This window comes from Calypte anna, chromosome 1 (assembly GCF_003957555.1).
Source record: "Calypte anna isolate BGI_N300 chromosome 1, bCalAnn1_v1.p, whole genome shotgun sequence".
Taxonomy (NCBI): domain Eukaryota; kingdom Metazoa; phylum Chordata; class Aves; order Apodiformes; family Trochilidae; genus Calypte; species Calypte anna.
This window is the reverse complement of record NC_044244.1, coordinates 62707551-62733680: the sequence shown is the minus strand read 5'-3', so window position 1 is coordinate 62733680 and position 26130 is coordinate 62707551. Positions and strand designations below refer to the sequence as shown.

Below are 26130 nucleotides of genomic sequence, written 5' to 3'. Positions count from 1 at the left end.
CGGGGAGGCAGGAAAATTCCCGCGGAGACGCAGGGCAGCAGCTCCGCTCCCGCTCCGCCACCCGCCCCGGGACGGTCCCGACCCCTGGTCCCCCGTCCCCGGACCACGGCGGCGCACAAAGGCTCCGCTGGCTGCCCCGCGCCCTCACTCACCACCAGGAGTTGGCGTCGGCCACCGGCGAGGTGCAGCTGCAGAGGAGGGCGGCGGCGAGGGCCAGCCTCGGCCCGGTCATGGTGGGCTGCGGGCGGCGGCGGCGTTGGGGCAGCCCCCGCAGAGCCGGCCGCCGGGACGGGGCGCCCTGCGGAGAAAAGCCGAGGAGAAGCCCTGGAGCGGGGCCTGCGTGCGGCGGGGGCGCGGCGAGCACAGCCCGGCTGCTGCCGCCCCCCTCCCACCCCTCCCCCGCCGCCCGCCGCCCCCGCCCCCCGCAGGACCCTCCCCCGGCCGCCGCCTCCTGGGGGCTCCGGCGGCGGCCCAGACTCCCGCCCTCCCTCGGCCCCGGGGCAGGGGCCGCGCTGGCGGGGCTCCCCCGGTACCGACACAGCCTCCCCGTTCCTCTCCGGGGGAATGGGGAGTCGTATGGGGCTGGTCTCGCTATCAGGAGCATCGGAAGGGACCCCCGGAGCCTCCGGGGCGCCCCGACTTGGCCGCCTTTGATTGACCCCCTCCTCCCGGTCTGCGGTCCGCCGGTGCACCACGGGCCGGGCCGGACCGGGCCGTGGCGGGGAGCCCCGAAGCCGCAGGTGTGCGGGGAGCCGGCGAGGCACATCAAAGCGCTGGCACTGGCTCCGCAGCCTTTGTAATGCAGGGCTCGCTCGGAAATGAGCTGCCCTCTCCCCAAAACGGCCTCTCGAAGGGCCCCACGCCATGGCCCCGGCCCCATGCCCCGGGCAGGGGGTCCGTGAGGCGAAGCTGGTCTGCTGGCGACGAGCGCAGATAGGGCTGGCACCAGAGCCTAATGGCTTTATGGACAGGGGAGGTGGGCAGGAGAAAAGCTTCAAAGGCTCCTCATGTCCCCTGTCCCTTCCCTGCTTGACCCACGGGGAACCCTTAAAGCTGGGGCAGGGGCAAGCTGTCAGCTCATTCAGCCCTTTTCCTCCCAACACTGGCAGAAAGCAAAAGCAAGCATCCCGGGACTTGGGGGGGTTCTTATAACAAATGCTTCTCGCACTCTGCCTCCCTCACGCTGCAGGGAAACACACACCTTATCATAGCATCGACACTACTGCTGCTGCCTCCATTTCTGCACAGACCGATCCTCCTCTGGGCCACGCAGTCCACACCTCTCTGCCACAGACAAATGCCACCCCCTCCTACCCCACACAACCTCCTTCCAGGGCCTGGCGTCCCCTTGACCCTGTCCTTGCATTGATGGCTCCCCAAGAGCAGGTTAAGCATGTAGTCCCCTCCACTGGCTCCCAGGTTGTGGCCACAGCATACATGGTCCAAGACCCACAAATACTCAGCCTTTCGCTCTGCCTCACAAGCAGCACCCGAGACATGAATCACCAGACTCGGCATCTCAGACCGCTGCAGTATATTTTTTATCGCATTCCTCGTGCCCACCACGGTGGACTTGCTGTGTTTGTTTGCAGCACGCTTCGCTTCCTCCCCCATCCAGATGTGTTGTACCTGCAGCTGGTGGCCCACCTCACCTGGCAGGCAGATGTGGGGCTGTGAGTGCCAGAATTAGCTTCAGGACAAAAAAGCCTTGTGTGACCCAGAACCTCAGTGGGAGGGAAATTTTACTACTTGGGCACAGCAGGATTCACGTCTGAAGAAAACAGGGTGACTTTATTCACATCTTCTGTATCCTCCCTTTTCCTCCTCCCACAGCCCCGAGCGTGACGGTGGATGGTGAGGTGTATGTGTGTGTAGCCACGCATACATGTTTTGGGTCTGTTTCTATAGGGAATAGACAGAATGGAAAGTTTATCTCCAGGAGTCTGGGGAGGAAGGAAGTTGTGTATGGATGAATGGCTTTTCCATGACAAACAATGAGTGTGCACAGACATGGTGTGATGTCACCTAAAGAATTTCCAACCCAGACTTAGATACAGAAAACGTTCTTGCTGGCAAAGAAGAGGGTGTCCCACCTTTCCATCTCACCACAGGCAGAAGGAAGCACTAGGGCAGGCGAAAAAAAAAAAAGCTCTCCCTGTCTCACACACTCACACAAGGCACGCGCCATGTAAATAGATGACACAATGAGAGAGGTGTATCTCCAAGTTTTGCTCTCACCAAGTCTCTTCCCAGATTCTGAGAAAGCAGTAAACCACCCTGGTGCCTCTCCCAGCCAGGAATGCGAGACGGCATCAGCCGATGAGGCACTTCCACAAATACGGGTGATGTCAATGTCCGTGTTCATGTGTGAGCTTCTCTGAGCGCTTGTGCATAGCTGCAGCACTCCACAGGGCAGCAAAGATGTACCACCATGGAGTGCTGGACCAGTGGTCCACCTCCAGCACTGGGGCATCATGGAAACAAAAACCTTTCCAGCTACAAACTCCTGGGAGAGGCTCGTATGAAACTTGGTCCAGAAAAATACAACATTTATTAAATATCTGATTTTAAGTATTAATATGCAAAGGCAGCCAATGATTAACAACAGAAAAGTGTTGTAAATACTGCTAGTAGCAAGCTGACCACCAACAAGCTACAAGCAAGGTAACGATCTTATTTTGAAACATGAGACAAAAATTGCCCTATGGGATAGGATCACATATCCAGCCAACCTAATAACTTGTGAAAGGCAGCGGCTAAAGGAGATCTTCAGCAGGAAAGGTCTGAACTCTGGGTTCTAACCAAAATTTGCTGCTGGTGAGAGTGACAGCCATTGAATTAAGATGTTAAATGTAGAACTGAGTCCTTTTTAAGGTGCTGGAAATAATTCTTTCACTGTTTATGACTTCAGATAAAGAGGTAATAGCAGGTGAGGTGCTGTTGGAGGGATTTAGCCTTAACCAGCAACTTCCACACCAAAAGCTGCAAAGCACTTGGTCTGTAGTCCAAAGAATACTCTCCATCCTTCTTCCTCGCACCTTTATCTGTTTGCCACCAAAATCTCAAAAGCAAGTTTTACATTTTGTAAATAAAAAGCTTGGGTCATTTTTAAAGTCAAACTACAGGGCTGGTTCAAACAACTTTGGCAAGGTTTTCTGCTAAAGCACAGCTGGGTGGGCAAAGTGACTGAAATTTTGTAAACATGAGAAGTGGGGTGACGTGGGGCTGCTGGAGATCTGGGATTAACAGAATCAGTGAAATGTCAGGTAAGAGGGGGAGTAAGGATCTGACAGTGGCTAATTCTGGACGACTGAGGGGATAATGGCAGGGTCATCAGGACTTAGGGGATTCAGGAGAAGGAAGCTAGGAGTGAGCAGGATTTTGGGGTGGCTACATATGAGTGATATGAATAGGATCATTACACTAACATGTATTGGGAAGGCCTTGGAAAAAGCTGGTCTCACCTGACTTTCTGTTCCCTGGATAAGCCTTGTCTCAGATCCAGGAGAGCCCAACCTCATCCCAGGCAGATCACCCCTCATGGCCATCACCCCTGTCCTCCCCATGCCACCCAAGTGACTCCTACTTTCATCTCAAACCATCCCTCCCCTGCAGCAGCCCACTCACATGAGCTCACACTGCTTCTGCAGGAGAAAAGGAAGTGGCCATAGAAACATTCTGATTCTGCTGGGAAAGGCCCCCTCCCACCCTTTCCAGTGGACCTGGCCCACTCAAATGGAGTCAATGAACCCACACTGTAGTTTGAGCACTGCGGGCACCCAGACCACTGTCACCTGAAAACAGGATTGAAGGTCTATTACTTGTAGTAGGGAGTACTTAGGGGGAAGAACAGTGGCAGCAAGCCTTCATCTTCATAAAGCCTTGGCATTCTGCTGCATTCAACAGTCTGCTGCCCTAGGCAACTGTCTACTGCGTTGCCTGGCTACCTAAAATTAGTACCTGTGTTTGCCTTTGTTTGATTTTCAGAGGTGACAACTGAGCACAAAGCAAAAACATGCACACTGAGTTTTGAAAGTCACAGCAGAGCAGCTGGAGAGCTATCACTGCTTTCCCAATACCATCCCGGCTGCGTTTGCTGGATGGAGGCTCAAAACTCCAGGAAAGAAGGGAAGGTCATGTCCATGAGATCATTTGCAAAGATTTGGCAGACCATGAAAAAAGTTGAACCCTGGCTGGAAGACAGACCTGATAAATGAGGAGAGTTACTCATGCAAATTTCTTATCCTATCCTTACTGTCTTTCAAAAAATTTGGATGTCCCCAAGCGTGACACAGATCTTGATAAAAAGTGCTGTAAGAGTTTTGAAAGAAAACGTAGGTCTCCTTCCATGTAACTCCAATGATCCTTTTTTCTGCCTCTTGTCTGCTTTCTCCCAGGCTGGGGAGAACTGGATTTACATTCTCCCTGTAATGATCAAGAGCTGCTTTTGGGTTCTTGTTTAATCTTGCAACTTGACTGAGGTTCAATGCTTGTTTTTAATGCCTCACAATGTCCAGCGCATCCAGAAACATTTATTGCTCTCTCCGGACATAGTCACTTACTCAAGACAGGAAAAATATTCACTGAAGTAGGGTCTCTACTGAAGGAGCCAGTAAACATGCATTACTCTAGAAGGAGGCTTTACACATTCTGCTTGAAAGGGAATCCCTGCCCTCTGGTTGGTCCTGCTTCCTGACAGCAGAGAGACATACTGTAATGTCCTGCTATATATCTGCTTCTGGCAGCCAGGCTTGGTTGTAACCACAGTTCCTACAAAGACCTCAGGAATATCATTAAAGTTGCATACTTGCCCATTCAGCTGAACCAGTTTTAAAGGGATTGTAGTAAAAAAAAAAAAAAAAAAAAAAAAAGAGAGAGAGAGAGAGAGAGAAAAAAAAAGAAGTCCCTTGATGCCCTTGATGCTAGATTCCATCACTCACACAGAAACTTAAATCATCTTTTATCTGACCACCCTCCACTTGTTTGGTCCTGTGTGGCTCCCCTGCTGCCAGATTGTTCCTTTCCCAGTGCTGTAACCATCACGTTGCTGTACTGGAGTCAACCTTCCCAGATCTAAATGTGTTATTTTATTTGTATTGTGATTATTACTCAAACAGCAACTGGAGCTGCCTCCATAGGTCCAGATCCTGATGGAGTGTTTCAGAAGGTGTAATAAAACCTTCTCCAAGTATCCCAGTATATCAGCCATTCGTGTCTCTCTCTTTTGTTTCAGCATTGCCTTGCCTCGTTGAATTGTTACACACTGTCTGTCTCCACTGGAAGAGCAGATTGTTCCTGCTTATGTCCTGCTTGTTTCTTTTGGTACTTACAGACTCAGTTTTATCTTCTGATGTGCTCATGTGCTACCTTTTTCTGCATCTCATCACCTGTCACCCCTGCTGACAGATCCAGATTTCCTTTCACCACTACCTTGCTCTTTCATTTTTCCATGACTCCCTTGGCCAATGACATTCATTCTCACTGTCACCAGGGCATGTAGTGCAGCAAATGCCAAGATATACCTGCCAGTCTCAGCAGAGCTAGTGACAGCTGTCCCTGAAGTGCCTCACCAAGGAGAGCTAGAATGGAGGAAGGTTGCAAGGAAAGCAGATGTATTAGGCAACAAAAGAAGCTATACACTAAATATTTTCACCATTTAAAAACAGAATAGGTTTAAAGCATAGTGATTCTATGAGTAAAACAGCTCCCCATTAGTGAAAAATACAGAATATATTTAAAGCCTTATGAGCACTGTAATTTATGCTACAATATTTCACATGACAGGCAACTGGCTCACCTGGAGCAAGACCATCTCACCCACTGCAAAAAAAAGAAACAAACTCCAAGGATACACATGGAGGGAGGACATGACCCTCCTCCCTCTCAAGGTGATTCATGGTAGTTGTGCTCTTACAAAAGATTTAATACTATTATTGGTCTAACTGGGTTCACTGAGACCACGTCCCAAAAAAAAGTGCAAGAGGTGTAGCAGCAACCTGTAGAGCTGAAACAAATTTGATTTTGATTGTTTGAAATCCAGAAGGAAGCAACTCAGATCCATCCCAGCAGCTACATGGCTGCCTGGAAAACATCCATATTTATGATATTCCCAGGGACAGATCCAGGCCATGCGGTTTTCCATGGGAACTCCATTTGCATGTTGGTGGCTTCAGTTGTGAGCCAGAGAACTGAATTAGGGCATGTCTGGCCCAAATTTTGCAGTTCTTGTTCCCACAACTACTAGAATACAAGTGCTTCTGGGGCTACAGCAAATCATCTGTAATAATGAACTGAAACCTTCTTAGCCTCATCTATTTACATGGGCAAGCCCTGTAAGAAGTTAGACCAGCTCCACTATGTGTAATCATAATCTAACAAATCATTTCACACATATATTTGAAAAAAGCACCAGGCATTATCCTCTGATGACCGTTCAGTGGCTTATTTCACATGCCCACAGTGCCACAGCTTACTTGCGAAACAGGCACCCCATCTCTTTAATTGTATTAACAATCTCTGCTTCAGAAATTGTTCACCAGACCTGCTCAAAGGAGCCATGGGAGGTCATATTGAAACACAAGCCCAGGCAGGGTTAGGAAGCCCACACTGCTGCTCCCCAGCATTGTGGCTTCTTAGGAATGAAAGACTCCAACCCTTAAGGCCATCCAGCCAACACCTTACCCAAGTGTTAATTTTTCATGGAGGATTAGCCATCTTAGAGGGGAATAAAACATGAGGAAAGTGAAAAAGAAGAAAGTGCATCCCTTTTTTATTTCTTCTTCAAGGGCAATTGTTGGATCTGGTTTGTTGGCCTGCCATAGCTGACCATGACATGGACCCCTCAAGCAGTGACAGAAGGGCAGCCCTAGTCCTGTTAGAGAGCTGATGCTGGCTGCAGGATTTGCATGAAAACTCTGGACTCTCATTATGGTGGTAATGAGCACGCACAGCCCTCTCTGAAGATTAGGAAGGATAACAGGACAATGTTCTCCAACAGTGTGGATGAGGCAGCGAAAAGCAGTCCAAGTCATAGCAACTTCTCTGCAGAGATTCTAAAACAGGCTAGGGGATGGAAGCAGATGGATGACTTTTAAGTGTTTTCTTCTTCACTCTGATCTTGCAAAGCACAGAGCACCCTTCATCCTCCCCAAAGGGGTGTCGGTCTCTCCCCGTCCTACTGGAGCCATCCCAGACTGAGAAGATTATGTCTCTACATCTCACAGGCCTGCACTTAATTTTTGCTCTGAGTACATATTCCTTTCAGTTTGTTCCATGCTCTGTAATAATTACATTAACTGGCAAAGACAGTAAAGTATGTAAAATGCAGTTAAACTGCTGCTGCAGTAGTTCTTAGCTCTCTGGAAGTGAATGACCAGGGCAAACAGGGAGATGCAGTTTCTGCTCTGTCTTGGACATTCAGCACCTCGGTGCCCCTCACAGGGATTGGTGTCAGACCAACTTGGATCAATAGTCTCCTGTCAGTTAAATCATTGACAGCAAAGCACGATATTCCAAAGGAAATGGGAAGGCACGGAATAAATTCAAACTTAATTAAATTTCTCTCCTTCCTGTTAGAGTCTTCAAAGATGTTCTTAAAAAGTCCCGTCTAATGAAAATAATGTTAATGACCATTTTTCTTCCTCCACTCTAGAATTTCAAAGCAAGCACATACACCCCATACATTAGATCCCACAGCTCTAACAGCCATTATTTTTCTCTTACCTTACAGAAAGGGAAAGAGAAGTGCAGGAAGGGCTGAGTAACAAGTTCAAAAACAGTAAATCTGTGGTGAAGATTTTGTCTCCCTTCAGCAATGCATTAAACCAGGTGTTTAAAAGTAAGTATATGCCTACTTATTATTGCTGAATCAAGATCAAAACTAAAATCTGCTTGCTTTTTCCATCCTTTCGACCATCAGACACTTCTGCCATCAATTAAGTGTTGTTCCTGCCCAAATACAGGCCATTCAAGGGTGACCAGTAAACAAAACATTCTGGGAATAATGCCCCAGTGTATCAACTGTATCGTCTACATAGTTAACACAGTTTTCAAACCAATGAAAAAAACCCAAACCAAACCAACAACATTTTCCAAGCATGCTTCTAAGTTTTTGTATTAAAAAAATAGAGAAAAGGCTAAAACACTATAAATAAACCCTACATATATCAGAAAATTACACTGAACTAACCAATTTCAGAACTTACCTTCCATACTGTTACTTGGGGTTAGGAATTTCCTGTTAATGCTGGATGCAACAGATGTAAGCTAAACCTGTTCAAGCCACCTTGGGAATAGACTGCAGATACATTTGTACCAAGAAGAAGATAATTTTATATCTCACTTTTACTCTAACGCCAATCATATATGTGCAATTCTAACCTCAGAAAATAGAGTAGCCTACTTAAGAATTTTTTTGTAAAATGCCATTGTAACATTATTACCTGGTTAAATAAAGGGCTTCTAGATACAAATTGTCAGCAAAATGTGTATCCAGCAAACCTAATCTGGAAGAGTTCTATCAGTAAATCAGTGTTGTGTAGGCTACTTACCCTTTAAACCAAAAGCAAGCCTTCAAAATTAAGATCCATACCGACTTAACTAGACTGTTCAGTTAAATCACTGCACCTTATTTTTAAGTATATAAGGTCTAATATTAGGAACAAAGGGTCATGCTTCTTTTCAGTAGCACATCATATGATCCCAAGTATAAAGTCTGTGAACATCTTGAAAGATGTGGATTATTTGGGGTCCCTAATCTGTCTGGCATCTCACCATGCAAAAACTGCGACTCTAATTTCCAGTCTAAATTTATTCATGTTCAGCTCACGCCCATTTGTTCATGTGCCAGCTTGTCCCTTAGAGCTCAGGATGCCAAAACTGAGGCCAGAGCATGATAATATGGTCCTGTTGGCAGCATGACCAGTGTAATAAAGACCCCTTCCAATCCGGGGGCTGATCCCAGACCTGTGCCCAGCACACTTCTCTTTCAAAGTCCCTTGACAATATAAGCAGTTAAACAGATGATAGAAGGAATGGAAAAGATTCAAAATTAACCCTATAAAAACAAAAGACTGAGTTTTACTTGTTTATAAACCTGGACTGGTTCATGTAGGAATCGGAAGCACAGCAGAGTTGGGCAGGACCAAGAGGCTGGAGGGGGCTGAGCCACAACAGTTCCACCCTTGCCTGAGTTAGATTTGTATGGAGTCACACTGGTGCATCAAGAAAAGTTATATTCCTATGAGGTTTTTCTGATTGTGGATCCGTTCCCTGACTGATTTCACAGCTCACTGCCACAGCCTGAGGGCACAACTGCACAGAGGGTGAACATCAGCTTCTTGGACAGGAACTACTTAAGCCCATATGGCTGCCAAAGCCCTTGTGTTACCAGGGCAAGACATCAAGTGCAAGAACATGGTAATAGAAGAAAATAAATTTAAATCTGAGCTTTAAAAATTTAGTAACAAAGCATTAATTTGAAATCTGCCTCTGTGTAAAACTATCTGGTTTTGAACAGATGAGGTTTCCAGTGCAGCAACTACTATTTGCTGCTTTGTAAATCCTTTCCTGAACATAAAGAAAAAAGAACTGGAAAAGTAACTAAAGTTGCAAGTGCACTTTACTAAAATTTATTCCTTTTCAATGACTTTGAATTTAACTCAGTTTTCAAAGCATATTATATATATATTTCAACTGCCAAAGCTATCCAAAACCTTTCCAAAAAAAGCTATGCATTTTTCCTGCTTCTCTCCTCAACATGAACTGTAATATGACATTTATGCTGGTGGTACAGACACCAGAATAGCACCCATCTTCTCCTCCTACAGCTCTGCTGGCCCAGCAGGGCTAGTGAAAGTCAAAACTCATTTTATATCAACTGAGCCAGTGGAAGTTGTCACCAGACAGGCTTTCCACCCATCCTGAGGGTTTCTGAGCACATCCTGCACTTCATTGCTAAGGACTTTATCCTGCAAAGAGATCAGCCCGCACCTAGGCTTCAAAATAAGGGATCAGGTTTCAGAGGTGCCTGTGGAAAACTGAGCTTTCCCTTTCCTGCTTTTGACATGAAAGAGAAAACTCCATGGGGTTAAATTATCTGGAAAATGTAAGTACTTATCTAACATCTCATCCACTCATAAAGTGCTGTTCAATTTGAGGAGGATGGGCACCACAGAATTTGACCCTAAGCTGTTCTGAGAGTCCATTCAGCAGTACTCACAGTTCACAGCTCTTCAAATAGTGATTTAAAAGTCATAGTTCCTGCAGCAGGTGCAGTTGGGCTGGATAAGGGTACCCAGTTTGGATCATTAAGATCCTGCAAACTTCAGAAAGGCACTTGGATGTTTTGGCTTTTAATTCCAAACAGTTTTTCAATCCAGTTTGCTATCAAAAGCTGAGGAAAGGCAGGACTGCTTCTTTTGGTGCAATGTGGGTTGATGTAATCTTTGAATAATCATACACCTACAGCATCAGGTGGTGTGAGAGTGTCACCAAGTCACAGCATCACACTTGAAGAACGAAACCAGTAACAACTGAGTGATTCTCATTCCTGGTGAAAATCCAGGTGTGCAGACAATCATGCACTAATTTGTCAGAGGGAAGGGCATTTTCCTCAAAAGCAAACACACCTTGGAAGACAAAAATCCTCTCCTCTAGCCAAACTTTACCCTGGGCACAGAGAGGACATCAGGCCACGTTCTCTGCAGGGACAGTCTGCCTCCCTTCCCTGGTCACTGAGGCTGCATCACACCTTTATGCTAATTGTACTCGTTGGCCATATAATGCATGGCACTTAAATTGCACTGCATTGGCATTTCCAGCAAGGAGCACGTACAAAGCCAATGGTTTGGCACAAACAGTCCTCCTTCCCCACGGTGACTTCGTCTGGAGCTCTGCTGATCCAGGCAAGGTGGGGAACTGACCCTGTGTCTGGTGACTACAGGTCAGGACCTTGTCTTCCAAGCACCACTGCTGACTTGCTTAGCCCACTTGTTTTGGTTATAACTAACTCTGAAATTCAGTTTTTTTCATCTGCCAAGGGGAGGTAAATTTAATTCAGGAACTGAACTGTGATCTTGTCTGTGGATGGTGTGATACATCACGGGCTCCAATGCACTTAAAGATCCTTCAGTGAAAATGTGTAAATACCATTATTATTAAATCTATGTTTACAGAAATACCTCAGGCAGAACACAGCATACACAAGAGAACAGTCTATAGGAGACAGCTTTTTTTTCAAAGGAAGAAATGTTTTTATTCTTCCCTTGAAGCTAAAAGGAAAACAAGTATGAAGTGGGAGAAATCCAGTGGGTTAAGTTCTTCCCGTTACCATTCAGAGAAAATGAAAATGATCTATTTTATGCTATCATTCAAAAGGATATATACACTACCAGAGAATTTTCCCCCCATTATCTTGAACATATTTATTCTCTCTGGGCAATATGTTATTGGATATGTTGACTAGGCAAGACTATGGGATTTCTGTAGGTGGAACAGCTGTACATCTGGAATGCAATCTAGGCTTTTTTTGACAAATATTAAGTTCTCGAAGTGAAAAATGTGTTTATCCTGCAAAAAATACTGTATTTGTAGAGAAGGTAAGGAATGCTTGTCTTGTAGGTGAGGGGGGCAGGCTGCAGTGCACAGATGGGTCATGCTTGTGTGTGTGTTTGCAGGTGGGGACCACAGAAAGCTGGTGAATGAGGATACATGTACTCATCCCTGGATGAGGCAGGGGTGTAGGAGGTGACAAGGAATTGCCTGAGTCTCTCTATTGCAGAGAAAGCAAGAAATCCTATTAAGGATTTATGCTGTTCCAGCAAAATAACTTCCTCACTGGAAGCAGAAGCCAACTTTTTCATTGTCTTTACTTCGCTCGTGCTGACAGTGTGCAGCTCCTCAGTCAGGCCCAGTGCTGGTTTTGTACTGAGAGATTAATCATTAGAAAATGGGCTACCAAGCCTCCTAGCTCTTAGTCCTGCTCTCAGTTTCCACTTCTGTTGCCTTTGAGATGTATTTCCAAGACTTGGGGTGGACAGCCTTCACATTGCTGAACCCTCATAGAGTGCAAGCAGTTATGACATGAATGGTTTTTGAAAATATAGTGATGTCCATGTCCAAACTATGTTCTAGGGAAATCATGTATGGGAGATGTCTAAAAAGACATTTGTACATGGTGTATAATAATTATATGTTTTCATTTACAGTGTCTGCTCCATGCACAAAGGAACATAACAAAATGTAACTAAAACCACATATCCTTACAAATGAAGGGAGAGAGAGTGCTTCATACAAAGGTTAAACAAAAAAATCTGTTTAATGTCACTTTGGGGATTAGAAAAACTGGAGTAAAACAAACATCCAGAACAAACTTTGAGGGGTTGCTTCAGGAAAAGCACGTGTGTGAGTGTGTGCCATCACATCTGCATATTTAATACGTCTTGCTGGGACAGCTCAGGGAAAATGGGAAGCTGGAATTTTTCAGTGCGGGAATTAGATGGAAGAATGTGAACCATTCTAAACAAAACACAGCAGAGTTGCCAGCTGACTTGCTAAAATGCCAGCGCCCTCTAGGATCCCTTGAAATGAAGCTGAGGACTAACCTTGCCGTTCAGGCAGTGGGTAGAGAGCCAGGAGATCTGAGCTGTACTCCTGGCCCTGCAGCAAACCCAGCATGTGACGCTGGAAAGTCATTCAGCTCGAAGTTTCCAAAACTTAGATTCCAAAACTGATTTCGTGCCTACACTTCTGGGCACCTAACGTGAGACAGCAGGAGCCCAAACATCCAGGATTTCAAACAAAGTTAAGGCACAGGTACTAACCTCCCACCCGTGCAGAGGATACATTCTGGGGATCAGTTTCATCACAGATGCAATGAGGCATAAAACCTGTGAAGCAACTTGAAATGCTACAAACCTGCTGGTATTACATGATTATGTAGACCTCTCGTTTTGCCAAAGGAGAGGTGCTATGGATCTGCAAAGGGGGATTATTTAGTTACCTGTTGTTTCTCATGTCCTGGCAACCACTGCCATTATATAAATATTTTCACAGGTTTCAAGATTTTTGTTGACATTTCCCGCTTCAGGGCATCAAGGAATAATCTTCTTATGAAACGATTCACTGCTCCAAAAGGAACATAAAGAATACAGACTGGGATTGCTGGCAAAAAGCATGGAACAACAACACTGACAAGAGTAGGAAAATACTAGATCTCAAGGGTGAAATAGTGGAAAGCAAGCAGCTTTTCTACATAATTTAGTCAGCATGTATGCTAGGGGAAAAAAAAAAAAAAGGAATAAAAGCTGTATTTCTAGATTGCATTTTCCTGTACATGCACGTTTTTTGGTTGGGTTTTTTTTGGTTGTTTTTTTTTTTTAACTGGGAACCATCTGTATTAAAGTTGTGTTCTCATTGTACATGACAGGGTCTGATCACAGAGAAGATTAATTTACATTATATTGTAGGCAAAGAATTATTCTGGGTTTTTTTCTGAATGGAGCAGAAACAAGTTGAAAGAGCTAGTTTAAAACACAGATCCTGTTTTAATATTTTCACTTGTGACATAGTAAACTCCATACTCTCTTCCTACTCTGTTTGCATATGCCCTTCATTTTGCACCCATACTTTCAGAGAAGATTTTCAAGATATTTGGCGTGCACAGGCAGATAACACACGAAGGTGAAATTAGAGTTCAAATGGGGTTTTAGCACATCTGTGCATACTTAAGAATGAAAGCAAGAACAGAAGCAGCTTCTGCAAGCACCTTCTTTTGCTACCACTTCTGTGTGCACCTATTGGAGTCACAGCAGAAAACTTTCAGAAAAATCAGGGAAATGTAGCAACCACAGTTTCTGTAGGATTACTTTTAGGAAGAAGATATTAAAGTAACCTCCCACTGGCCAAAACTAATGTAAATCTTCCATTAAGTATAAAACTATATTTTGTTTCTTTATCCTGTGTTCTGCATATAACTGTGTTTCATAACTCTCACCTGCAGCTTGTGCTGGGTTCCAACTCTGATTTTCATAGCATGTTTCCAAAACAGTACTGCCCTATTTTTCATTTTTCCCTTAAGTACTTACTTTGAAGCCAGTGCTTGTAGGGCAGATGACATAACTTGGTCCAATTCTAGACAATTTTAGAATGCTACTTACTACCTGAAAAAGTGCTGGTGGCCCTGGTCCAGAGTTAAAAGTAACGCTGCAGTAATCCATGGGTACAAAAATCCTGTGTTTTAAGAACCATATAGCAACATAATTACCCTCCCTCAAACCCTTGCCTTCCTGCAGGATCTGAATATATGAATTACCCACCTCTGCACCTCACTCCTAAGGCCCCTGACAAGGCTTTATCACCGAGGGACAAGCTCAGATATCGATGCCTTGGAGCTTCTTACAAAGAAGACCACCAACAAGCTGGCCTGACAGCCATGTAACACTTACTAGCAAGCTAGCTACTATTGTCACATCTGCCCTGACTGCTAGAAACCTTCAGCAGAGGGGAGGCTGCACCCACTTCTCCAGCCCCAACCAAAGGCCTGAATTTCTCTATCACAGGCTGAATGTCCCGGCTTTCAGTGGAGCTACGCACATGCACATGCAAAGCATCTGGCCACTTCTGCTGGGTTTTGGACTAAACAGCTGTTAAGAGAGGGAGATTGCACAAACCTGCTGCTGTAACAGGTACCACACAGCAGGTCAGACATATGATGTCTGTGTTGTGGTTGCAGGGGTTGCCCCTTTTAGATCAAGTTGTAAAAGGTCTGAGTTCAATCTCCAGGAATGGCTTATGAAAGCAATTGCTACCTGAAAGGTCTCTTTGTTGCTGTGCTACTGTTTTTAATAATAATTATTACATCAGATACCTTCTGCCATCTTGATATTCTTCAGTACTGCTAATAAAGAAAAGATGAAGCCCAACATCTAAAACAGCACCCAATGAACTGAACTGCAACTGCTGAACGTGGGATTTTACATCCTGCCCTCCCAGAGCAGGATGCCTTCGATGCCTTTAACCACTGAGCACTGAGCTTCATAGAAGCCACAAAGGGTGTGAAATGCTCGATGGAGTCAGAGACTTGCCTGCTGCCAGGGGCCCAGACACTTGCTCTAAGCACCAGACAGCTCTGTCCCACCAGAGCAGATAAGACATACATGACAAGTCCATGATGTTCAAGTGTGGTTACCTGGTCCATAACATTATTTTTGTTCTCTGAATGATCCTTTAATTCATACTTTGTTCAATCTGTCCCACCAGCAACTGCTGTGGCCAATTTAACAGCAAAACTGGGAACCAGCTCCGGACCTTTTGCGCTTTATATCCTCTGACCATATTCTTGCCAGCTCTTCATGGACAAGTAAAATCAAAACCTGAATAAAATACCCAAATCCCAAAGGCTCAAATTCAGAGCTGGAGCCTTCATTGAGGCATCAGCTCTGAATTTTGCACTCCTAACCACATATTCACAGCATACTGTATTTTGAGTAAGCCACCTCCAACACCAGGAAATATGTGATAGATCAGAATTACTTTGTGCAGGAGCCATGTAATCCTAAAATACTGCCTCGTGTACCACTCATTAGAGTCACAATACCTGCAAAGTACAGAAAAAAACACCATTATTTTTATTTTCAAGGAAAGCTTCACAGTGTCCTAAGCTCCACAACAGAGCTCTGCAATGCAAGAGGATCCTAATGTTAGAATTTCTAAACAATACACTCACAGTTACATTTCCTCTGCAATCCCTGGCAAAAAAAAAAGAAAAAAAAAAAGAAAAAAATTTTAACCAGCATGAATTCCAAAGGGAATTAATTCGCTTAGCAGCCCTATCCTGATTTCTATATGCATGTATGTATGTGAACATAGATTATATATGCTCATGTATCTAAAATATCCACATTACACACCTGTTCTCTGTTCTGCCTACACTTTAATGCATAGGTCTTAATAGAGATCTTTGTCAAGTAATTACTAGTTGCATTCGCAGAAGAGTTCTAGGGGATCATTCTTGCTTACATTGAAGAAAGGAAAGGAACCTCTAAAACACTCCACTGCAGCTTCTCTGAAACCTTGCTAAGAGCAGGGAAGATCCACAGCAGTAGTCAGGAGTCCACTCTGGGTGAGAAACACTGATGAGCACTACATTCTCTCCATGACAAGCTGGCACCAATGTTTTGCTAAGCCATGTCAGAAGGTGATGAAGCTGGCTCAGGTGCCAACAATGCAAAAGGACTATTTTGATCTCATGCACATACGAAAAACATTCCCCAAACTGACTTCTCAAAAGTTACACTAAATGAATTTTAAACTTGGTTTAAAACCATGTGCTCTATCAGGCTTAGTTGGTTTTTGTGAACATGCTTCAGAGGTAATGAAGGTCTGGAAGGCAATTTCTGAAGGACAATTGTAGGCCCCTGGAGTGAGGCTGACATTAAAACTTGTACCCTGTCCCAAAACAGCACTAGCTGAACTACTTGTTAAGCCAGCTGCATTTTTTGGAGAGGAGAAATTTCCCCACAGAAGCTTAGGCTGTGGCAAAATGCTTTAAATTGAGAAGTAATGTCATGGTGGGCTGGACAAAAGGACTGAAAATTCAACATCAGCCAGTAACAGGAAATTAGCTAAGGGACTGTAGCAGGATACACCCCAAAAGGCAACCAGCCTGCAGCCTCTGCAACAGATGAGTGAAGCTCTAGTCATCGGTGCCCTTTTTTTTTTTCCCAAGGGTGGAAAGCTCCACTGTTTCAAATGAAAGCCTAGAGCTCTACAAGAACAAGGGCCCCACTGGGCCCCTACCTGCCCAATCATCATAGCTGTAGGGGGTGCAGCACATGAATCTGAGCTGCCCGGATACCCTCTTCCTGCAGCTCATTGCTCCCTGGGATGAAGCTGCCTCTCCTCTTTCAGGCACTTGGACTGGGATGGCACATGGTGCAACCCAGTGTGAAGGATTGCAAGGCACAAGGCAAAAAGTGGCACAGACTCTCAAGGAGCCAAGGAAGGGAAAGTAGTACTGTCAGCTAGAGGAAATAAGGCATTTAAGTCTAGTACTTCAGGAATTAATTTAAGGTTCAATACATCAAAAGGAAGAGAAGAGTTTGCAGACCACAGGCTGGCTTTATTTTTTGTGTAATTTCTGCCCTGCAGTCCCGGTGGCTACAGCCCATAGGTAAGAAAAAGCCAAATGCTAAGCAGATGCCTATGGGTAAATTAACAAGTATTTAATTCCATGGTTGAAGCCATAAAAATGCAGAAAACACATGAAATAGAGTGGCAAAAGAAAAAGAAGAGTAGGAAAGGACTCTACATTACCTCCTAAATTATTATTTTGAGCCAAAAGCTACCCTGCAAATTTACAAGCAAAAGAAACAATTACAGCTGGACTGAGATGGGAGCTGAAGAAAGACCTCATGAACCTTATGCCCAACCACACAGTAAAAGACAGAGGACAGGCAAAGGTGTAGCTTTATCAGCACGAATTATTTCCAATTGCAGAAGCCACAAGCAAGTGATGCAGATCCCCCTGAAGCTCTGCCAAGCAAAACTGTCCGGCCTCTCCTGAACACCAGTGTAATTAGGGAAAAAAACCCCAACAAAAAACAAATGAAACATTTATCTGGCAAGTGCTTTCAAAAAGAGAAAGTGGCTGTTGGGAGCTGCTCAAGGGGCTGGAATGCTGGAGACAGTTCCACGGGGACAGATCAGCTGTCAGAATGTATACGAGGCAGGCAGAGATTTTTAATAAAATGCATTTTATCGCAGGGTGATTACCACCTCCTATTTATACCATATGAGATCATGAAAAACATGGCAGATATTTCCTTATTCCTGGAAACACAAATATTAGCTGAACAACCATGTGATAAACTGGCCCTTTTCATGCACTTTTGTCTTTCCCAATCTCTATTTCCAAACATCTATCATTTAGAAAAAGTGAGCAATAAAGATCTACTAGAAAAACACTGGTATCCCCCTCTCAAAAAAACCATCCCACAGTAGATTAGGATTATGAGTCCAATTCCAGGGCTGTTCCATTTAATCATAAATCTTAATTGTTCAAAAAAAAGAACAGATGCTTGAAGTATAAAAATTGTGAGAAAGGGAACTTCAGGGGCTCCAGAAGATGCATCACCTATCTCCAATCTTTGTTTGTTACACACAATAGGCTTTAAAGACACAACATGCTAAAACATAAAGAAAAAAGTATTTCAGGTAAGCTTTTATGCCTTAAAGCGTATGCCTTTCCCCACTTCTCAAATGTGGTTTGAAGGTAAAAGGCTTAGAGGGAGGGAATGCCACATTATTTCCACAGGAAGATTCTGCAGCTGAATTTGGGATAATACGGTAAAAGACTTCATTAGCACTCTTTCAGAATGACTTGTATAACTTGCTCCTAGCTTTGCCAGCTATGAGTAATGCAACAATCGCTAAGATACACCAACACCACCTTTGTACCACATTTCTTTTACAGGTTTCCTGATGTCTAGCGGGCTCAGCCTTCTGGTAAACGACCTCACTGTCTTCAGCCAAGCAATGCTCACTTGGGGCTGCCCACGCGGTGTGCAAGACGTCGCACCTTTCACCTGCTCCTCGTGTCATGGAAATGCTCCTCTTCTATCCTGATGCTCAGTGACTGGTCTGAGCACAGCAGACCTGTAGTGTGGTGGCAAAATCCATCCTCCCTAAATATTGTCTTATTAACCTGAGGGTTAAACATAACCACCCCCCTCACACACCCTCCGTTCCCCTTGACAGCACAACATACTAACGCGACAGAGATAATTCGTACTGGGTGACAGCCTGGTGCAGCGACTGTGTGCAGCTGCGGCTCCACAATCGCTGAAACCAGGTCTGCACATTGCTGGATCACCCAGGAGTACAAATTTGATCGGGATCGGGCCAAGGCATGTGATCACACTTCTGCTGAATGAGCCAGCGCACACGATACGGAGCCAACGCCAATTTTACGCTGGCTGTGCGCCAGCCGCAGGGGTGCAGACGATACCTGATCTGGCTGGAGCTGTGTACAGTGATACCTGATCCAGCATAAAGTCTGCTAGTAAAATGTTAACCTGTCAAAAACTTCTTGAATTAAATTGAGCAGGCAGAGCGAGTGAATACCAGGTCAGCGCTTCACATCGTGCAGCCACCCCATTCTTGAGCCAACAATAGAAGCCGTACTGGTGGGTTCTCTGTGCTGCCAAACCACAGCCTGATGTCGATAGAGATGCTTACGTGCTCAGGGATCTCACTGCATGATCAGGGCCTCAGTCCTTCAACTTGCATTGCCTCCAACTCAAAGCAAAAAGGAAAGAAAAAAGCCAGATGAAATCTAAACATTTAACCTCTTAAGTTGCCAGTGGGGTCTGCACACTCTGTAGGTGAAGATGTAGCCATGGGTGTTACTGTAGCAGATAAATTTACATTATTATTAAAACAAAGCCTATTCCTTCAGCATGGTGAAAGTCCCAGTAAACATGCAACTAGGCTGATTTTCATAGTATTTTATAATCTAAACAGTATTAAAATGCACCCTGTTGTGTTGAACAAATGTGAACTTTATTTTTTTTCTTCCTTACAGCCCTGTGGAAACAGAAGGGCAGTCCTGCTGTTTTGAAACTGTTTTGAAAAGCCCTACCTGATCTCTGGTAGAATTTAACCCATTTTTAACGCTACTGCAACAGTGCCCAATGTTGAAACATTAAGCTACCATTACACAAGACTATGGACCTTTAAAAAACATGAACTTCAAACATACTTTCTTGAAAGTGCTGGAAATCCGTAGAGATGGTTCAGTTTATGTGACTGTTTGAACTCTTTTCACAGTTAGTTCATGGACACCATCAGGTGAAAGCCATTTTCCCAAGTTTCTCTATTTCCTATCACAGAGACCATAACATGTCCCATGCAGCGGTCTCCCAGCCTTGACAGCTACCCAGATCTCCGAGCTGTTTACATAAATGGATAAACTCCTATCACTCCTGCAGGGATGCCTAGATAGGGAGTCCCCAGATTTTGTCCCTCAAGGTCATCATGCAGTCTCGGGCCAAACCGCAGACTACAGCAGCCACAGGGTGACCGGGTGCTTTCCCCTTGCCCCACTGTGCAGCAGCGTGAACCCCCAGTCCCTCCTCACGGTGGATCCCCAGGCAACTCAAGGCTCCGCTCACTCGCCAGCCTCAAGCGGCAGTGACAGGTGGGCCGCTGGTAGGTGCCGGTGGCTCCTGGGGGAGCAGGAAGGCCTGAAGAGGGACGGCCACCCGCAGCAGGGACAAGTCACCCGAGGGTGACAACGCAGCATCCAGACACGACTTCTCCTCACTGACAGGGAGGAAATGGGGGGGCAGGGGGTGGGGGCGCCCGAGTCACCCTCCGACCGCTCCCAGCGGAGGAGCGGCGAGACGAGAGGCGCCGCGGCGGCGCTGCAACAGTTAACGGCGGGGCTCAGCGAATGGGCCGCGCTGTTTCCAGGGCGACGGCTCCGAGTGTTCCGGATCGTACCATTGCGCAAGCGGTACAGGGGGGAAGGAAGGGGGGCAGAGAAGGCGAGCGGCGCCGCCGCCGACAGGCCCGGCCCAGCGCCGCCTCCTCCTTCCCTCCGTTCCTCCCTCCCTCCTCCTCCCCCCCCCCACCCCCCCCGCCTCGCCGCGCCTCCTCCCCCTCCCTCCCGCCCGGCCGGAGCGCGGCGCCGGGGCCCAGCAGCGAGCGGCGCGCGGCGGAGTGAAGCAGGCGGCTGGCGGCGGCCGGGCCCGGAGCGGCGGAGTCGGTACCGGCGGCGGGGTGGGCCGGGCCGGGCCAGCGCGACTCCCTGGCCTCGCTGCCTTCTCGCTGCCTCCGCCGCGGGATGCGGGCGGCCCGGGGCCGGGGGCTGTGAGCGGCGGCAGCGCGGAGACAAAGGGAGGCGGCGGGGCTCGGCGGCCGGCACCAGGGACGGAGCACGGGGGCCGCCGCCGCCGCCGCCGCCGGGGCGCACTCGCTCGCCCGCCCGCCGGGAGGCGGCACGATGCGGCACGGGGCGGCGCGGCCGCAGCAGCGCGGCGGCAGCAGCGGCGCGGCCCGCCCGGCGCGGCGGTAGAGGAGGCGGCGGCCGCAGGGCGCGGGGCCGGGCCGGGCCGGCGGTCGCGCAAAGTGTCTCCCGCGGGCCGGGCCGCGCCGCCCGGGCCGGCGATGTGAGGGCGGCGGCGGCGAGGAGGAGCGCGGCGCGGCACGGCGCGGAGCGGAAGGCGGGCGGGCCCCGAGCGGAAGCGGGCCGGGCCCGGCGGCGAGGAGGAGCGCGGCGCCGGCGGGGGCGGCCGGGCGCGGGCGTGCGATGGAAACGCACATCTCGTGCCTGTTCCCCGAGCTGCTGGCCATGATCTTCGGGTACCTGGAGGTGCGGGACAAGGGCCGGGCGGCGCAGGTGTGCACGGCCTGGCGGGACGCCGCCTACCACCGCTCGGTCTGGCGGGGCGTGGAGGCCAAGCTGCACCTGCGCCGCGCCAACCCCTCGCTCTTCCCCAGCCTGGCGGCGCGGGGCATCCGGCGGGTGCAGATCCTGTCGCTGCGGCGCAGCCTGAGCTACGTGATCCAGGGCATGGCGGACATCGAGAGCCTCAACCTCAGCGGCTGCTACAACCTCACCGACAACGGGCTGGGCCACGCCTTCGTGGCGGAGATCAGCTCCCTGCGCTCGCTCAACCTGAGCCTCTGCAAGCAGATCACGGACAGCAGCCTGGGCCGCATCGCCCAGTACCTCAAGGGCTTGGAGGTGCTGGAGCTGGGGGGCTGCAGCAACATCACCAACACCGGCCTCCTCCTCATCGCCTGGGGCCTGCAGCGCCTCAAGAGCCTCAACCTGCGCTCCTGCCGGCACCTCTCCGACGTGGGCATCGGGCACCTGGCGGGCATGACGCGCAGCGCGGCCGAGGGCTGCCTGGGCCTGGAGCAGCTCACGCTGCAGGACTGCCAGAAGCTCAGCGACCTCTCGCTCAAGCACCTGGCCCGCGGGCTGGGCCGCCTCCGCCAGCTCAACCTCAGCTTCTGCGGGGGCATCTCGGACGCGGGGCTGCTGCACCTGTCGCACATGAGCAGCCTGCGCAGCCTCAACCTGCGCTCCTGCGACAACATCAGTGACACGGGCATCATGCATCTGGCCATGGGCAGCCTGCGGCTCTCTGGCCTCGACGTCTCCTTCTGCGACAAGGTGGGGGACCAGAGCCTAGCCTATATCGCACAGGGCCTGGACGGGCTGCGCTCCCTCTCCCTCTGCTCCTGCCACATTAGCGACGAGGGCATCAACCGCATGGTGCGGCAGATGCACGGGCTCCGCACCCTCAACATCGGGCAGTGCGTCCGCATCACTGACAAGGGCCTGGAGCTCATCGCAGAACACCTCAGCCAGCTGACCGGCATCGATCTCTACGGCTGCACCCGCATTACCAAGCGGGGCTTGGAGCGCATCACCCAGCTGCCCTGCCTCAAGGTGCTCAACCTGGGACTTTGGGAAATGACTGAGAGCGAGAAGGTCAGGTGAGAGGAGGGGGGCGGCCCGGGACCTCCATCTCCTCTGGAGGGACTCCTTGACAGACCGACCGACTGACTGACTGACTGCTGCAATGGAGGAGAGAAAGAGAGAGAGAGGGGCACGCACAGAGCCATGCCACCCACACACCCTGGCACCGGAGGGAGGAGCATAGAGAAAGAGAGTATATCCTTGACCCTTCTGTGCTGCTTACCTACCCTTGCCCTGGAGGAGGAGGAAGGGGAGCAGGAGGAGAGAGGGAAAGCACCTGTCCTTTTTCCAGGTAATGCCTCCAGCTCCATGCTGGAGAGGCAGAGCTCCCCCTTCCCCCACAGCATCCTTCCCTGTGGAAGAGGTAGAAGCCCACACTCTTAGGCACTGGGGCTAGAAACACCCCTCTTTATCTCCACTCCCTGACTCCATCCCCTTGTGCACTAAGGATGGATAAAGATAGACCCTTGTTTTGCCATGTATTCAGAATAGATTATTTTTGGTTTCTATAAAGGAGAGTGGGAATGGAGATGGGAACAACCAATAACAAGAGCAGAAAAGGCTTCCTCGCTACACTTAAGAGACCCAGCCACCCAGTCATCTTGCACTGGGCACAGATACAGCTTTTGGTAAAATAACCATTCCACCTCTGCACTTGCCCCTCCTCTGTTAACTGGGAATTGTGACAGAAATACTGCTCCCTAGGTACATTGATTTTTTTATTATTATTATTATTTTATTTTTATTTTTTTTAATCTGTTTTCAATCTCCAGTTCCATGTTATACTCCGCTGTGGGTGGATACAGCCTCCCACTATTCCAGTTCTTCACTGCACTGAGACTAGGGATAGCTAGCTACAGCCTCCTTTTGTCAGAATGTTTCTATGCCATCCTGCACTATAGTTAATGGAAAAGCCTAGGCACTCCATTCTCTCTCCCCATCTCTACTGGAGATGAAGATACCATTTCCTCCTTCTCCTGTCTCTGTGGGGACTGGACATGGGCCCCAGTCTTTTAAGCCTTCCCATACACTGGGGGACACCTAGACTCATCTTCCCTTTGATCATTCTCTCTTTTTCTCCCCTCCTTCTTCTTGGCAACAGGGACAGACATATCCAGCTACATATCCATTCCTCTTTGAGTTGGGCGTGAGCGGGTATGAGGGGTGGGTAGCTTCCCCTCTACCCAGGGGACTTGAGGAAGAATCCCTAGCTTCATTTCTGCTTCATTTGAGATACTGTGACCTGTTTTTATTTTGAAATGCATAAAAAAAATTACTGCTACAAAAACAGCCTCTTACTCTCCCATCTATCCCTTGCTTATGTCCTGCAACTGATTCCAGTTTTCCTCACTCATTCTTCACAGTATTCATTTTCTTACATGGTTTTATTTTTTAAGACATTTGAAGTTGCTGTTCTTGTGGATTTTTAAGTACATTTTTTTTCTGCTGAATATATTCTATATATATAAATATATATATGATGTCTGGCTACCTCGTTTTAATTTGTTACTTTTTTTTTTTTTTTCCTCCTCAAAAGCCCTGGAATTCTTACAGGAAAGAGATTTTGAAACTGAAACATTTTTGTGCCTAGACTGGAATAATGCCCCTTGGGTTTGTTGTTCTTTTTCTCCCTGCCCTCCCCGCCTTTTTTTTTTTTTTTTTTTTTCATTTTTTTTTAAGCTTACCTTATTGTGTCCCACCTTCACATTCTGGTTGTGCCTCTCCCTCCCTCTTCACTGGGGACTGGGGACCCAAACTGTGCTTCTGCATTTTTACTCCTCTAGCACAAACATGTTACGTGAGAATCCATGCTGAGAATTGGGCTACTGTTAACAGAAACATGTAAAATGCAAGCTCTTTTTTAAAAAAATAAATTATATATATAGATATATGCAAATGCTTTCCCCTCCCCTGCCAGATCACCTACAAAAGGTCACTATGCCAGGCTTCCTGTTTGTAGGTGGAGAGGAGCAGAGCTGGCCTGCAGGCCCTGAGGCTGCAATGTGAAGGGGAGGAGACTGAAGTTCATCTGTCTTATCTCTGTCAATAAAATGGAGCTGGGTCTTTAGATTTATTTTTTTTAATTATTATTTTAAAGAGAAAGAGTAAGTTTGGATTTTGTTTTGTTTGCTTTTTTTAAAAAGAAAAATATCTTGGGTTTTTTCCTGCTCATCTGTTCAAAATCTCAAACCCTCCACAGTAACAGGCCAGACCACGGAGTTAACACAAACCCAGAGACCCCTATGGATTAATTGTACTGTTTGTGAATTTGTATAAAAAAAATAACAAAGATCCTCTTAAAACATTTTATATTCTTACAGTAAAAGGTTAAACATATTTATATAATAAAAGAGGAAATATGAAGTATGTTTTTGAAAAAAAAAAAAAAAAGCCATATGTGTCTTGTCTGTGCTTTTTAAAGATGGGTATCTCTCTGTCTATGTGTTGAGTTTGGTAAGTATCCTGTGGGGCTCGTGTTGGGGGTTTGGGGCTGCTCAGTCTTGTTCCAGTGAGTGGCAAGAGAAGGAAGAAAGCCCATGCCTCCTATGCAGGATGTTGAGCAACATCACTTTGAAGAGTTTGAAAGGAGGGGGCTTAGTAGGACCAGACTTGTCTGCCAGGACGCTCGCAGCAGCAGCAGCCGTGGTGAGAAACTTGAGTTCAGCTGCTCGTAGGTGTGAGGTGTCAGCTCAGTCTGGGGTTAAGACAGACTGAAAGCACTGAAGTTTGCTAGTGATTGTTCAAGGGCAGAGAAAGGCATTTGGGAGGGGGGATAGAAAGGCTGCGTTTCCTAATTTTTTAAAGCTCAAGGTAGCAGAGGTTTTTATGTGTGTGTGTGTGATTTACTTAAATGAGACACGCCCTGGGTGGAAGACCCATCAAATAAAAAACATTCCCCAGGAGTGACAACCCTCAACAATCATGCCCTCACCAGTGCACTAGGACCTGGGAAACCCAAAATATTCTGGTTAGTTTCCACTGTCCAGGCTAAGATTAAGGAGGAAGTAAATCGGGAATATTAAAAAAAAATAAAAATAAATTGACTTATCTAAGGTGTCCTTTGTCCTAGCCCATAATCTTTCTCCACAATGTATGACTCTTAACCTGATGGGGTCGCTTTTTAACCTTCCATGATGTGGGGTTTTTATTGTTGGAGACGGAGCTTACGTGATATTTATAAGGCAGTGACAAAAGCCCATCTCCCCCCCCCCAAGCCCGGTGGTGGGGCTCGCTTGCCCCGCTGTCCCCTTTCTGCCTCGAAGGAGGGGGAATGCGAAATGGTGGAAGAAGCCGGAGCCATTGTTCAGCAAAGTTAAAAGAGGAGCTGTCCTTGCTTGCTTGCTCAGTCATGCATACTCAATCTGGCCGGGCCCGGGTCCCTATGGAAAGGAGGAGGGCGATTCTTCCCCTCTTCTTAACATTCCTCTCCAGGCCTGGCTGTATTTAAGCTGCTTTCCTCCACGCTGAGGAGGAGGGAGGGGGATGGTCTGAAGTTCCTGTACATTTGCATTTTAAGCACTTCCAGCGCTGAGCAGGCCACTTTGTTTGGCTCCTGCAGCCCTCCACAGGCTGCTGCTCCAGGTGGGTCATATGCCCTACCAAAGGAGATGCCCTGTGCATCAGGGGGGCCAACCTGC

At 47.4% G+C, this 26130-nt stretch overlaps 2 protein-coding genes across 2 annotated transcripts in view; one reads left to right on the top strand and one right to left on the bottom strand.

Moving 5' to 3' along the window:
- The window catches only part of WNT5B (Wnt family member 5B), a 72817-nt gene that overhangs the window by 16212 nt on the left and 30475 nt on the right, over nucleotides 1-26130 (bottom strand). The window contains exon 2 of the mRNA XM_030447761.1: nucleotides 153-298. Coding sequence (XP_030303621.1) covers nucleotides 153-298 — 146 coding nt within the window. The remainder of the gene's footprint in view (nucleotides 1-152; nucleotides 299-26130) is intronic.
- On the top strand, nucleotides 21295-24883 carry FBXL14 (F-box and leucine rich repeat protein 14). Its single transcript, XM_008495705.2, has one exon. The coding sequence runs from the start codon at nucleotides 21311-21313 to the stop codon at nucleotides 22511-22513; it is 1203 nt and encodes a 400-aa protein (XP_008493927.2). The 5' UTR covers nucleotides 21295-21310; the 3' UTR covers nucleotides 22514-24883.